We start from the raw sequence: 14,135 nt of genomic DNA, 5'->3' as shown, positions 1-14,135 counted from the left end.
ATAGGTGTTTATAATAGTCCACAGGGACCTGAAGCCCCATAACATCCTCATCTCGATGCCCAACGCCCATGGGAAAGTCAAAGCTATGATTTCAGACTTCGGCCTGTGCAAGAAGCTGGCAGTGGGCAGGCACAGCTTTAGCCGTCGGTCGGGTGTGCCAGGGACCGAAGGGTGGATTGCCCCAGAGATGCTGAGTGAAGATTGCAAAGAGAACCCTGTAAGTCTTCATCTCCCCCGGGAGAAGGCAGCACAACCAATGGGTGGCACAGTGTTGCAGTCAGACCTTAAGATATGCAGTATTTCATGCCTGGGTGTTCACAGACTCAGAACAGTTTGGGTTGGAAGAGACCTTTGAAGGTCATCTAGTCCACCCCACATTCATGCTGGCTTGCAGCTGAATATGTGATTCTGAAAAGTTTTCTTCTGCTCTTAGGTGCAAAATAACTACCCTGTGATGATGGCTCAAAGTCTTCAGGGGGAAAAAAAATGTTTTAGTGCTATTAAAGGTTGTTTATTTGCAGACATATACCGTGGACATCTTTTCAGCTGGCTGTGTCTTTTATTATGTGGTATCTGAAGGCAGCCATCCCTTTGGCAAATCTCTACAGCGGCAAGCCAACATTCTGCTGGGTGCATACAGCCTGGAGTCTTTAAATGCAGGGAGGCACGGTAAGAAAAGCACAGTAAACATAAAGTACTACAGCAGTTACTGAACTGTCCATGGGTGTTAAAATGCCAACAGAAATGACAGAACTATGGCCCACAGTGATTCCCAACCTGCAGTGGTAAAAGTCGTACTCCTAACGTACTCCTGAAATAAAGCTCCTAAAGTTCTTAGAATTAGTACCCCAAAGCATGTCTGGGATACAAAATTTGGAACTCTGCAAGCTTGACTGTAGAGTTATTTCATGTATTTTGTAATTGCACCAATTCAACACTACTGACCTTCTGGTGGTTGCCCAGCATATGTATGAGGGCAGTCCTTGAGCTGGTGGGGCTTGTGTTCAGGATCATGTCGGAGGAAGTAGAGAACATAAGAATTTTCTAAAGTACAAAACATTAGATTTCCCTACAGCCTAAGAGTTATCACCCTTTTCCTTGCAGAAGACATAGTTGCTCGTGATTTAATAGAGCAAATGATAAACATGGACCCTCAGAAACGTCCGTCTGCCAGCTGTGTGCTAAAACACCCGTTCTTTTGGAGTTTAGAAAAACAGCTCCAGTTTTTTCAGGTTTGTGTTGACCTTTTCAATCCTTTCAGTTCTAAGGAGTCCTGTAGACATTCTTTAAATCTCAAATTCAGTCTCTCCTAGCTTTGTGGATCTTTCAGGTGATGGAATCCACAACCTTACTGTGAGGAATGAAGAAGAAAAGCTGTAATACCCAGGTGGCATCTCTTAAGAAATTGGTTTAGTCTTACAGAAGATCTTTTATAGCGGGGCTAGAAGGTGATGTTATCAGATTGGAGTGAGGAATGTCTCCAGCAGCTACAGCAGCAATGCAGGAGAACATCTTGCCAGGCAGGTTTTCAAGAACAGGGTAGCCCACTGTAGTGAGTACGCACACTTAATCCTATCTGGAGTGGGAACTGGCTGAGGACCTGAGGTTCTTTCCAGCCTTACCTTGTACTCTGTGATTAAAAGGCTTTGGCAGATGGTGAAACAACTCATGGTCTCAGAAACTTCTGTATCCCCAGTCCCGAGCATAATCCATTGAATTGCATTTTGTCATGAAGTAGAATCATAACTCTGTTACCAGACTGGGCTGTAATTGGCCAGAAGCAGCAATTTTAAATTATTGGGAAAAGCTTGGAAATAAAGCTGGAAATAATCTGAATGTCTCTTCCAGGATGTCAGTGACCGGATAGAGAAAGAATCTTTAGATGGTCCAATAGTCAAGCAATTAGAAAGAGGCGGAAGAGAGGTGGTGAAAATGGACTGGAGAGAGCACATCACTGTTCCTCTTCAGACAGGTAATGGATATTTTATCAGAGTGGAAAGGAGTTACATGTTGCTGTTCCCGGTTTACTGGGACAGGAAAGTAAGGGTAACACTGTCTCAGTCTGGGCACATGACCTTTACTTGTCAGCAAAGTGTTTCTTCAAGTTAAAGTATGTGTTTATATATTGAAACATACCTATAAGGATATGTGACTGTAGGCACACATACCTTACTTTTGAGGCCAGCAACTAAAATTGCCTCAAAACACAAAGAGAAGTCTTGTAATTTCTTTTGTAGATCTTCGAAAATTCAGATCGTATAAAGGAGGCTCAGTACGGGATCTTCTGAGGGCAATGAGAAATAAGGTAAAGGACTTCTTTCTGTAAGCAACACACATGCTGTGGTTCTGCCTCCTTTTGCTGTTTGTTGCCTATGACCTTATCAGTTCCATAGAACCATCTCATTCCCGTCTGCTGTATTATCACAGGGTCTGGCCTTAGAATCTCCATTCCACTCCACCCCTGTGTTGCTTTGCAAGCAATATTGTACACGAAATTGCAGAAGTAGTGGATTCTTCGCATACCAGCTGCAGCTGTATTCTACCCTAGAAACCTTTTGATTTTATACCTTTTCTTAATGTGCAAACAATGATCATTTTAGCAATTATTCCACAGCCAGTCTATTTCTGTCTGTCTTACCTTGTTTTAGGTATTGAGCTGCTTTACGATAGGCTAATGGGAGGTTACTTTGACCATGAAAGCGCGCCTTGGACAGAGAGCTCTGATCCTGGAACACATATCCTCTGAGTGAGCTTTTCCCCTGTTCTTTTTTCCTTTACAGAAGCACCATTACAGAGAACTGCCTCCCGAAGTGCAGGAGACCCTGGGCTCCATCCCAGATGATTTTGTATGTTACTTTACAGCTCGTTTCCCTCACCTGCTCCTCCATACCTACAATGCTATGCATATCTGCTGCCAAGAAAGACTATTTCAGCATTACTATAACCAGGACTCTGCAAAGCTGAGCCTTGCAGGAGATGCTGTTTGAGAGGAGAGGGATGGAGCTTTCTCCTCTGGGACCAATATTCCAAGCACAGGGCTGTGAAACAGGCCTAACTTTAGCAGGGAAAAGTGGGATCGAAGAGCTGAATTCTCTCAACTTGGAAGAAACCAAGCTTCCAAAAAGTGCCTTGTACCTCTGCCTGCGCTGGATCAGGAGATGGTAGGAGCCTGAGGAGCGAGAGGTAACTTCAGAAAAGCAATGAACCCTGGTGACGGAGTTATTCCAAGGCAGTTTTCAAGACAGTGAAAATGGAGAGCACAGGCTGGATATAACTGTCACCCGATATCCCTGTACTGTACGTGATTTTACAAGTGATGTGTTTTGCTAGAAGGAATCAAATTACAGTGATTGAAATCATATAATTACTAGGGACTGGGATCTGCAAAAGGAGCCTTTTAGTTGTAGCAAATCATCAGAACCTGCCATTGCACTACTGCCACATTAGGCACACCGCAGTGACTGTAAAGGGAATCATTTATGATTATTCAAGAAAGAGTAGAGTGTATAATTTCTGCTTAATCAGTACTACCCTGGAAAATTAGTCCTTCATACTTGACAGATACCATGAAGTTCTAAAAAATACTGACTTGAAAAATCAGTTAAAGGTTTGCCTACTTTGAAAATAAGCCTCATATTATTTAAGTATCAACCAGTATTCACAGAAGAGCTTGAACAGTCCTTGACTTAAATCACAGTATCAGAATAGATCTACACAAGTAACTTCAGAAAAATACACCGATGTCAGCTGCAAGCTGCTCGAGAGAGGCTAATGATTTATTTCCTGCAAGTGTTCCTTATCTTACAGAGAAGGGTCGCCAGTTGCAGAGCCAGAGGTGAGTCCTGGGGAAAAAGGAGCTAAATAGGAAACAATGAGAGATGTAGGGAACAGTGACGTTTGAGGCAGTGTTTTTAATGGGTGCGACAAAGTTGTAAAGGAACCCCGTTTTCTGTTTGTATGGGTTGCTAATTCCATCCAAGTGAGCCTATGTTTTTAAAGATGCAGTATTTCTTTTCATTGGCCCTAAAGCTGTGACAAAGCATTAAGAGTGCACAAAGGATGAAGAAATGCTGAATTCTAGAAGTGGAGTGTTCTTTTACAATATATTTATTTAACGTATTTATATTTATTTAATTTTTACTACAAAGTAGTATCAAATCCAAGTGGTACAAGTGTAAAGCATACCAAATAATTCTTAATTGGTTTTTATGTTTATATTTAATCATATTATAACAACTGGAAGAGGAAAGTGATACTGCATCTTTCAATGGAATTCATTAAAGGAAAAATTACAAAGTGGGAATTTGTATGACTGTGTCCTTGTGTCTTAAACTAATAAATTATTGACAGTAATGTGTATGATTGGGTACATACAGCTACTTTTCTGGAGCTACTTTACAAGAAGTTTTTTTTCCTAGTTTTGCAATGTATGACAGCAATTTACCTAAGATGCCAACTGTGCAAGTGACATGTTTCTAAAGCTTGAAAAAAAAAAACAAACAGTACTTTTACCTAAGAAGATTCAAAGCCTACTTCATATTTTTGTACTTCTCATGTAAAGTTCTTTTATAGGTCTACTAAATAAAGACGTGTACTCAGATTAAAAAACTCACAACTTTTAGTGACAATGTGTGCCTGAGGAAGTAGGCTGGACCCCTCAGACCCAGGGCTGGAGACGGTGAGCAGGGGAAGAGGGCGACACACCTACAGCTGCGCTGGGCCTGGGCCAGCCACATCCTGTGCTAGCCACATCCTGCGCCGCCCCAGGGGCCCGAGCAAAGCCTGCTAATCAAAGGCAGGACAGGGACGGACACACACACACTACACGCCCCATGCACCACCTTGAAGGGCCTCCTGGAAGGGCCGAGAGCCTCATTTTGTTATTCTAACAGTCCCCTGGCAACAGCCACTTACATGTTGGTGTGAACAGCTCAAACTGCTGGAATGGGTGTATGCTGCAAAAATGTCTACTGCTGTGCAGTACGGATATGCCCATAAATATTTTTTTTTCTAAGTTGATAAATGACCACGTGGTTTACAGGAAAAAAAAGCCAGCCTGTAAGACAGGCTGGAGCAGGGAAGGCTGAGAGCATACCTCATCGCAAGTATCAGTACAGCTGTCCTGTGCCCCAGCATGACAGAGGGCTGAGTCGTCACTGCATTCCATGAGCCTGACAACCTCTCTTCACTATTTACTTTTATGAGCTGGCCAGGAGTGAGGAGGTAGCTGATACAGAGGGCAATAAGTGGGGTGGGGCTGGTGGATCTGCCTAATTTTAAAAAAAAGGTTAGTAATACCCAAACATGCCCCTGCCTGAGCACCCTGACACGTCCCCTGTTGCGGTGGGGCACGGCCCATAGCCTTGGAGTGCAGCCACCCAAGGGGTTCTCCCCAGGCCAGTGCGGGAGGCCTGAAGGCAGCACCACGCAACACCAGCTCTGCAGAGAAAGGGGCGGAGACTTTAGTGGCGTATCAAGACTCTCAACCAGTTCCCCTTTTATTTTTATTGCCAGATAGCAGTAGAGCCATCTATAAGAGACCCAGAGGAGCACTGCAGGAACACCCACAGGGCTCAGACTCCTGCCTGTGCTGCTGAGCCAGGGTCTGGCATGGCCTGGCACCGCAGCAGGTTGGAGCACCTTCCCTCCATCCCTCACCTCCTTTGGAAGCACTTTCCTTGCAGGCAGGATCTGACAGGGCAGCACTGGAGACCCTTCTCTTAGCCACAGGCTCTGCAAGGTAAGCCCTCCCTGTGCTGCTCTGGCACGGGGAGGTGGGAGCAGGGGGGGCATTCCCAGTCTGGACGTTACTGGTAGCAGGCCTCGGAAAAGCACAGCTCTTCCTGCGCTGCTGCGCTCCTGGCTCTGCGTGTCCCCCCACCCCGGCCCCCTGGGGAAAGAGCTGCTCAGCACGGGTAAAACTGTCGGAGCAGCTCGGGGTGATGATGGTGAGGAGGGGGTGGACACGTCTGCCCCCACACACGCACGGCTCCGTTCCTTCCCTGCCCGCGCGGGCCCCCCCGGGCGCACGTGGGCTACGGGGACCACAAATCCGGGGCAGCTCTTCAATCCAGGTGGGAGCGGACCCCCTCCGCCACCGGGCTCTGCGGACCCGCCGCCCCGGCGCGCCTCCGCCGCCCCAACGCGGCTCCTCCTCCACTTTCTATTCCCCGTTAAGTTTCGTTTTCCCGCGAAACGCCGCCTGACGTCAGCTGACACAGCAGGGCGTGGCAAAAGCGGAGCGCGGGCGGGGACGGGGGGAATGGGTCACTACAAGCTCTGCGACGCGGTGTGGTGGCCAAAGGCACTGGAGCGGTCAGTATTTCAGGGACATTTTTAGCCCCATTTCTCGGGGGAGGCGACACCAGGAGTCAGTGGGAACCGGACTCCAGCCCTGTTCACACGTGCTCGGGCAGAGCAGAGCTGCCCAAAACCAGTCTCCCCTTAGCGCCACTCCCTTCTCCCCTTAGCGCCACTCCCTTAAACCAAAGCTTTCGGGCATGCGGGTGCTTCGGGCAGCCCACAGGCTTTCTACAGGGCTGACCAGCTGCATAAACGGTAAGTACACACTTGCCCTGCATAGTTTCTTTAGAATCAAAGAATAGTTTGCAACGAAACCCAGTATCTCCCCAAACCGCCACCTTCTGTTGAGCTCATCTCTTGCCAGCTGTGGTGCTGGGGAGCAAGCGCTTGTCCCCTTCCCTCAGTTAAACCTTTGTACTTTCAGACATTGCTGGAGCTTGCACGGAGCCCCACATCTGCCTTTTATGCTGGCTGCACTGGTTCCCGTTCCTTTTACACTTGGAATTCAGAAGCTGTGAGCATCGCTTGTTGTACCATCACAAGCTCCATGGATGGAGCTAGGGCCACCTACTGAACCAGCACAGACGTGAGCTTTCACACTACAGTAAGAGAAGCATCAACACTACTATGCCCTGTTTGCTGTGATGGACTAGCTGTTGGCTAGTCCATACCTCATGGATGGTTATTCTTGACTGTGTGAATCAATCGTAGATTTCAGCCGTCATACTGAGCATGTTTCCTCCTGCTGTACAGAACCAGCTATGCCTGCTGCAGCCCCTCTCTGTACCTCTGTAAATGGGGCCTAGGCAAGGCAGAGGACGTCACGTATCAGGCCAGGACACCCCACTGGAAAGAAAATCTATTGGCTTGGGCAGAAAAATCCAGTGAGCACCAAAACAGATGAGGAAAACAGAGGGGGTGGGGGGGCAGGTGGAAAAAAGGGGAGAGACTGGAATAAAAAGCAAGATACTTATGCAACCTAGGGGATAGAGTAGCTTTGGCCCTCCTTTTTTCCAGTATCTGACAGAAGTAGCACATGGGCACAGCTGTAAGCGCATGGTTCTCCAGCACACGCGTGTCTGAAGCAAGACCACCTGCTGTCACTTAGCACAGACGCACAGCAGTGTAGCTGGCAAGACTGGGCTTTTCGCAGGACAGAAACTACCTTGGACTAAAAAGGTGGGGCAGGGTTGGGAAAACACAAGAAGTCAGTCAACTAGCACAGGAATGTTAACTGTGAATCTGAAGACAGTTATGTTTCTCCCCCTCTAGGATTTTGGTTCGTTCACAGCAGGATTTCCCTCATCAAAGGCAATGGGTATGTGTTGCTTTCAGAAAATTTGTAGTTTATATGTAGCAATTTGTTTTTTTAATGTCTGCATTTTAAGGTTTCACGTCTAATGGGGAACTAATGGGTACTCCTAACATCATCTTCTGGTTTGTATTGACGCTATCTTCATTTAGCAGAAAATAAACACACTCAAGTGGTTAAGTGACCCATGCAAATGTCTCTAGTTTAGAGACTTCAGCCCCTGTTAGTTCCAGTAACTTCATCACATCATTCCCTTCAAAAAACATTTTGGGTTACTTCCATGACTGCCTTTGAAGGCAGTTTCCAAACCCCCTTCATGGCTTCTTGCTTCAGTGATTTATTAGTCTTGTACCATTGCTTAGGACCACTTTTGATGAAGGCCCAGGATGCTTTTAGCCATCAGAACTGACATTTGAGAAGTTAAGACACAGTCTCTCACTGTGACTGGTAGAAAGAAAACCATCCAGCACTCAACGTGGCCAGTTCTGCAAGGACTATAATGTCTTGTCAAGCACGTTCATGTGGTTTTAGTTTGTATTACTAATACATAATTTTAACTTCTAGATGACAAAACATTACCTGTGAATAAATGGAATGAGAACGATGTCAAATGCTGGCTAGAATCTACTGGAATCAAGAAAAAGTATGTAGACAAACTATATGCGGAAGAAGTGACAGGTCCAGTGCTAATGGAACTGGATGAATCTTTCCTCAAAGACATAGGTATGAAGGGAGGCCAAATCCACATGTTAATCTGCAAGAGAAACAAACTTCTGCAGGTACAGGAAAATGAACAGCAAGCCAAGCATTCCAGCAGCAAAGTGTCTGACAAAACTGATGCGCAAACAGATCCAGTCAGACCCAGAAATGCCCCTGCTGAAGGAACTTCAAGTGGAGACAGTTGTGGTCCAGTAGATAAAGCTAGCAGAGACAACACAGCCACTACTGGCAAGAGGCAAAGGAGAAGTAACAACTCTCAACTTCAAAGTACTGATGAAGTTTTAGAGCTCAGCAACTGTCGACCATTTAGAAGTCAGAATACTGATTTCAAATATGTGAAAAACAGAGTTCTTGTTCCAGAATCAGGAGTCAATGATTTAATCGCTCCTTGCCATGAATACAAATCTTTTGCCATTGCTGCAGAACTGAATAAAAATCAATTGCAATCAAAATTTGCCTGCGAAGTGATACGATTTGCTTCAGCCTGCATGAACATTCGAACAAATGGCACCATACATTTCGGTATCATGGACAGCGTTGCAGATAAGGGTTGGAAACACGGACAGATCATCGGCATAAAGGTCAAAGAGCGAGAATACTACGTTGATGCATTAGATTATATAGAAAAATGTTTTGCTGAAAATGTGCAAGAAATTGCAAGGAAGTGTATTCACCCACCTGTTTTTGTTGAAGTGATTTCAAAAGACTCTCAGGAACAAAGATTTGTGGTGGAGGTTGACATTGAACCAACACTGAGTTTAGTAAAGAACAGAGTTTTTGAAGTCTGTTTGCCAAAATACAACGAAGACAGCCAGAAGGTGACTGTGACAAAAGACCCAACTCTCTACCAGAGACTAGGAGCAAAGTCTGAACCTGTAAAGCACAATGATGTATTTGCTTTTTATATGGGGTTACAAGACAGGGATGCTCAAAGAGAAAAAGCTGAGGTCTCCAGCACAGAAGTACATACAGAAATACCTCAAAATTTAGGAAGAAAGTTATCAATTCTACTAAATGATGGCAAAAGCTATATAGATGATTCCTTACGGTACATCCTTGTCACAAACAGATGTGAAAAGGATAATCTGAACTATATCAACTTTTTAATGCACTTGAACATTTTCTGCGTCTTTGACTTTGACGAAGATTCTAATGTGTCAGGACTATATAGCAAGTACAAAGAACACCACGCAACAAGGTCTTATTTTTTACCAGATTTTTCCAATGAAAGTAAGACTGGCTGCCCTCCCTCTCAGAAATACTCGAGCCTGTTTGATCAGACCAGCTGGATATTCTGCAATGGGCGCAGCGACTTCCTCGGGGATGAAAAACCTTGTGATGAAAATACATGGATTAGAACGAAAAAAACCTACCTTAAGAAAGCAATTATTCGTATCTGTGATGAAATCCTGCCAAAGCGGTCTTTCATTGTGCTTTTCCTATTGCTATCACCAGTGCAGAAACCACTTGTGGACACTTTTCAGGAATTCTATTCAGAGATGAACGGCACAGAGTACATCGTTTGCATTGCAGAGTCCAGAGAAAATTATGAGAAGTGGGCTAACCTAGCTCAGACATCCTGCAGCATTGAGACACTGGAACAATGCAGCATTGTGGGTATGAAACTGAGTCACGTAGACGCTACGATTCAAGCTATGCTGCCTTCTATGGCACAACCCAGACATCTGCCAGTTTCCACTAGAGGGGTATGTACACTTTCCTCACTGGAAGAAGAGAAACTGTTTTCCCTTGAAATCCTTTGTGTTGACCAATGCGATGATATAAAATTAGATCTTTTGACTGAAAAAGAAATACAAGAAATAGAACAAAATTTTTACCGAGGGAGAAAAATCATCTGGAAAAACTTCTGGCTTGCTGATAAAAGATGCTGTGGGGAAATCATTGAACGTGAAGCATGTCAGGATGCTAGCAAACTCCTAGATGACATTTTACGAGGAAGTGGACACAACTGCTCTGTGGCTAAACTAAAGATATTTCATCATCCTGGAAGTGGTGGAAGCACAATAGCACGACAAGTTCTATGGAAAAGAAGAAAGCACTTAAGATGTGCCGTTATCAAACCCTCATACTCGCCTGCAACTGTTTGTGAGCATGCACTTGCATTTAGAGAGTATGAAGAAAAAGAAATCAGTCATTGTCTTCCTGTGCTCCTTCTGATTGAAGATTATGATGAAGACTATTTAGAAGAACTAAGGTATGAGTTAATAGATGCTGTAGCAACTAGGAAAATTAATTCCCCCAGACCTTACTTCATCCTCTTGTGTTGTAGACGATCCAATGACCCTGAAAGGCTTTGCAAGGCCTCTCCACTGGACACAGTTGCTGTCACTCACAAACTGACAGACTCAGAAAAAAGTCTGTTCAGAACTAAACTTGAAAAACTGAAGCAGAAAGATGTCAAGCCAGAATTCATACTTACATTTGTCCTGATGTGTGAGGAGTTCAATGAAACATATGTGAGAGACTTTGTACAGCACATATTGCAAGACATAGACCGTTCTTCTCGTGATACACGTTTGATGTGTTATGTGGCATTGCTTAATTTTTATGTACCTAATTCGTATGTTTCATTGTCACACTGTGAGGCTTTTCTGGGACTGGGGGTATATACAGAAAGAACATCAAGAGCATATGATTTCAAAAGTCACTTGAGTGAACAAGCAAGAATGATTTTTATTGAGCTAAGGGAAAGTACCACCTATATTTCATCTGTTCAGATAATACACTGTCTGGTTGCAAAAGAAATTCTGCATCAGCTTTCAGGGAATGAACCTCAAAGTCAACTTGCAATGACACTTCTTCAGGAAAAGATGCTCTTTGGAAACAGATTTGGACGAGATGAATTCATAAAGTTCATCAGAGATCTGTTTATTCGACGTGATAAAAGAAGCAGGGGTGACAATACTGACACTCTTTTCTCCCCATTCATTGAACATGTCTGTAAAGCTGAAGACTGTGAAAAAGCTATAGCTATTTTAAAAGCTGCATATGAACTCCTTGGAAAAGATGCTTTTTTTGCCCAGCAGCTTGCTAGACTGCATTACAACAATGAAAAATTTAAAGATGCAGAATATTGGGCAGGGGTGGCAAAATTTCATTTGCCAAATGATTCTTATATTTTAGATACAGAAGGTCAAGTCTACAGGAAATGGTTTAGTTTCACTGTGGATAAAATGACACAGGAGGACACTCCTGAAAGCATCGTTCAAAAGATAGAGATAGCTCTTAAAGCTATGAAATGCTTCAGGGCTGCACAACAGGCTGCAAAAGCAGAACGTGACAGTATGAACAATGCTGGCTATTTTGGAGAAGTAGAAGTAGGATGTCGTCTTCTTAGATTTTTGTCCACAATCCATGTATTTCACAGAAGTCCAGAGGGGGAATATTCTGAGCTTGTGAAATACCTGATCACAGATTACATTCCTAAAGACATAGAAAAACTATGGGGAAGGCTTCACTCCCGCCTAAAAGGCTTACGCCAGAACCTGTACAATGCTCTGGAATGGATTTCAGAAGACCTAAGTTATTTCCAAACAGATAAAACCCATGAGAAGGAAGAGGAAGACGAAAGAGATGAAAAAGAAGAACAAATCTATAATCCCAGAAAATGGCTGAAAAGACAGTCAGAGGTATATGCCAAATTCTTCATCTCCACATCACTTATTGAGGAAAGCAGTGGCCCTGAGAGCCAGTTGATTAGACGCATGAATATTTATAAGAGCGGTGGAGGCAGCGTCACTAATATCCTGTCTTTTTTAACAGATAAGAAAGAGAATAGGTCAGCTGAAAAGATAGAAAAGATCCTTAGTTTCTATACAGAAAACCCCCAAAGGGACAGGCTGGAAGACAACGATCTGATCAATTATATTTTGTGCCACATCACATTAGCATGCTTAGCACCAGGATCAGCCAAACTTCTTCCAGTGCAAACTCTTCGTGAGCTCAGTATAAGATTTTTTAAAGGAAAAAGACCATTTCCAGCAAGTGCCTATTTTTTGCTCACCTTGCTGTACTGGCCAGATGAGGCACTAGACAAAGAGCCCAATCCAGAAAAAGATGAAATTCTAAACTTAGCCCTTCAAACCCTGAAACGTTTATATGACATCAAGATGAAAGATGTTCCTACCAGAAAGAAAAGAATCTACACTCACTTTTTTCTGGGAAAGGGTTATGGCTTACGTAAGATTGTGCACAAAACTAAAATTGAAAAATTAATTAGTGGGTCCTTGGATGAGAGGAGGATGAAATGGCTACATGGAACTGTATGGAATATAGGCGAGATTCGTGACATTCTCAAAAGAGTTTCTGGTTGGACCAAGGACAGAAATTTATTTATACGTGGGCATGTGAAAGAATTTCCTATCTTGCCACTCCATCGTGATTCAGTGCCCCCTGGAAATGAAAATGTGACCTTTTATTTAGGCTTTTCATTTAATGGTCTTGTTGCTTTCAATATTGAGGTTGAAAAATAATCCAACTGTCAGCAGAATACAAGGTATTTAGTAAACTAGGAGCACCTACCATGCTTTTTGCAGATACAGCAATGAAATTGCCACATTTTTAAAAAAAACGCACTGCACTGTCTGAACACCAGGGAGCAACATAACCACAATTAACTACCACAATAATGACCAAGTATCTAAAAAAACTTGAAACCTACTAGTAAAATATACCTTGAAATGGAAACCTTTGATACTTTTGGAGACACCAAAAGCACAATTTCAAACTTAAGACAGTAATAATTGCAATATTTGCTTGGGCACCGGGGAGATGGCGCAGGGAAGACAAAGACCATTTCTCCTCCCCACCCCTAAATATTCGGAGAACTGAGCTCCAGAATAAACAGGTATAGTGGGGATCCCTTTCTTCTCAGGTCAGATTAGGATTTTAAATTAGTTTCTGGGTGGTCCTGATCAATAACAGAATTTGTCCACTGTAACTGTATGGTTTTTCTTCTTCCTGAATCAGCAACAAGAAGTTTAAGTCAACTTATAACATGTATACTACACTGGCTCTAACATACTTCGGTCACTAACACGTACCACATCTGAAATACATCTACCCATCAACTGCAAGCCAACAGCCAGTATAAAACCACAGAGAGAAAGTAAACAATTTGTAAGTTGACTTTGCAAACATCAGGACTGATTAAAAACAGGTCTCCAATTTTACATCACTCTTACATTGCTTCTCCATGTAAATATTACAAACCATAATGGATATACCTGTATCTGGGGGAAGGGTGCAGAGACACATGAGCAGTTAGATATTGATGACAAAAGATTATTTGTAAGTGCTGTTATAATTTCATAGTCCAAACAATTCCTGCATTTGGTGAAATGTTTTTGCAGCATTATCCAAGAACTGTCCACACAATACAAGACTCAGATTTGTCTGTTGTATATATGCATATGTGTAGCCTGATTTACTAATTTGAAAAATGCAAAGGAGTTTGTATCTGCAAACATCATGTCACATTAAGCTTCTAATAATAAAGTCGCTTGTTATTCTTGTTTTTTCACATTATTTGATACTATATTGTCACTAAAGTTTCCAGAAAACCTGTCATACTCTAAGTTTTAAACTAATAAACAACCTTTAGGAACAATTACCATTTCTACAAAAGCTTAATTACCCTACCTGAAGATGTAGTTCTAACAGTAGTAAGGTATGATTTGCTTTTCCAACTTCAGTCAAGATCTGTGCATAGCCAAAAACTGTAAGAGGAATTGCAAGCCACCGTGAATTCAGAACAAGATGAAACCAAAGATTATTCGAT

General features: G+C 43.2%; 2 protein-coding genes across 2 annotated transcripts in view; both read left to right on the top strand.

Annotated features, from left to right (window-relative positions):
* ERN1 (endoplasmic reticulum to nucleus signaling 1) overlaps positions 1–4,303 on the top strand; it is a 39,692-nt gene extending 35,389 nt beyond the window's left edge. Inside the window, exons 17-22 of the mRNA XM_082491995.1 lie at positions 18–217; positions 522–669; positions 1,105–1,232; positions 1,849–1,972; positions 2,238–2,305; positions 2,781–4,303. Of these exons, the coding sequence (XP_082348121.1) occupies positions 18–217; positions 522–669; positions 1,105–1,232; positions 1,849–1,972; positions 2,238–2,305; positions 2,781–2,987 (875 nt within the window). The 3' untranslated portion in view covers positions 2,988–4,303. The remainder of the gene's footprint in view (positions 1–17; positions 218–521; positions 670–1,104; positions 1,233–1,848; positions 1,973–2,237; positions 2,306–2,780) is intronic.
* A 3,302-nt stretch (positions 4,304–7,605) lies between these two features.
* Positions 7,606–13,877, top strand: LOC309679156 (sterile alpha motif domain-containing protein 9-like). Its single transcript, XM_082492410.1, has 2 exons — positions 7,606–7,621; positions 8,180–13,877. Exons 1-2 carry the CDS (start codon positions 7,618–7,620, stop codon positions 12,826–12,828), a joined length of 4,653 nt encoding a protein of 1,550 aa, XP_082348536.1. The 5' UTR covers positions 7,606–7,617; the 3' UTR covers positions 12,829–13,877.
* The last annotated feature ends 258 nt before the right edge of the window (positions 13,878–14,135 follow it).

Source organism: Vanellus vanellus (genome assembly GCF_965231255.1).
Source record: "Vanellus vanellus genome assembly, chromosome: 17".
Taxonomy (NCBI): domain Eukaryota; kingdom Metazoa; phylum Chordata; class Aves; order Charadriiformes; family Charadriidae; genus Vanellus; species Vanellus vanellus.
The sequence above is the reverse complement of the archived record's forward strand: the minus strand, read 5'-3'. Positions and strand labels throughout refer to the sequence as shown.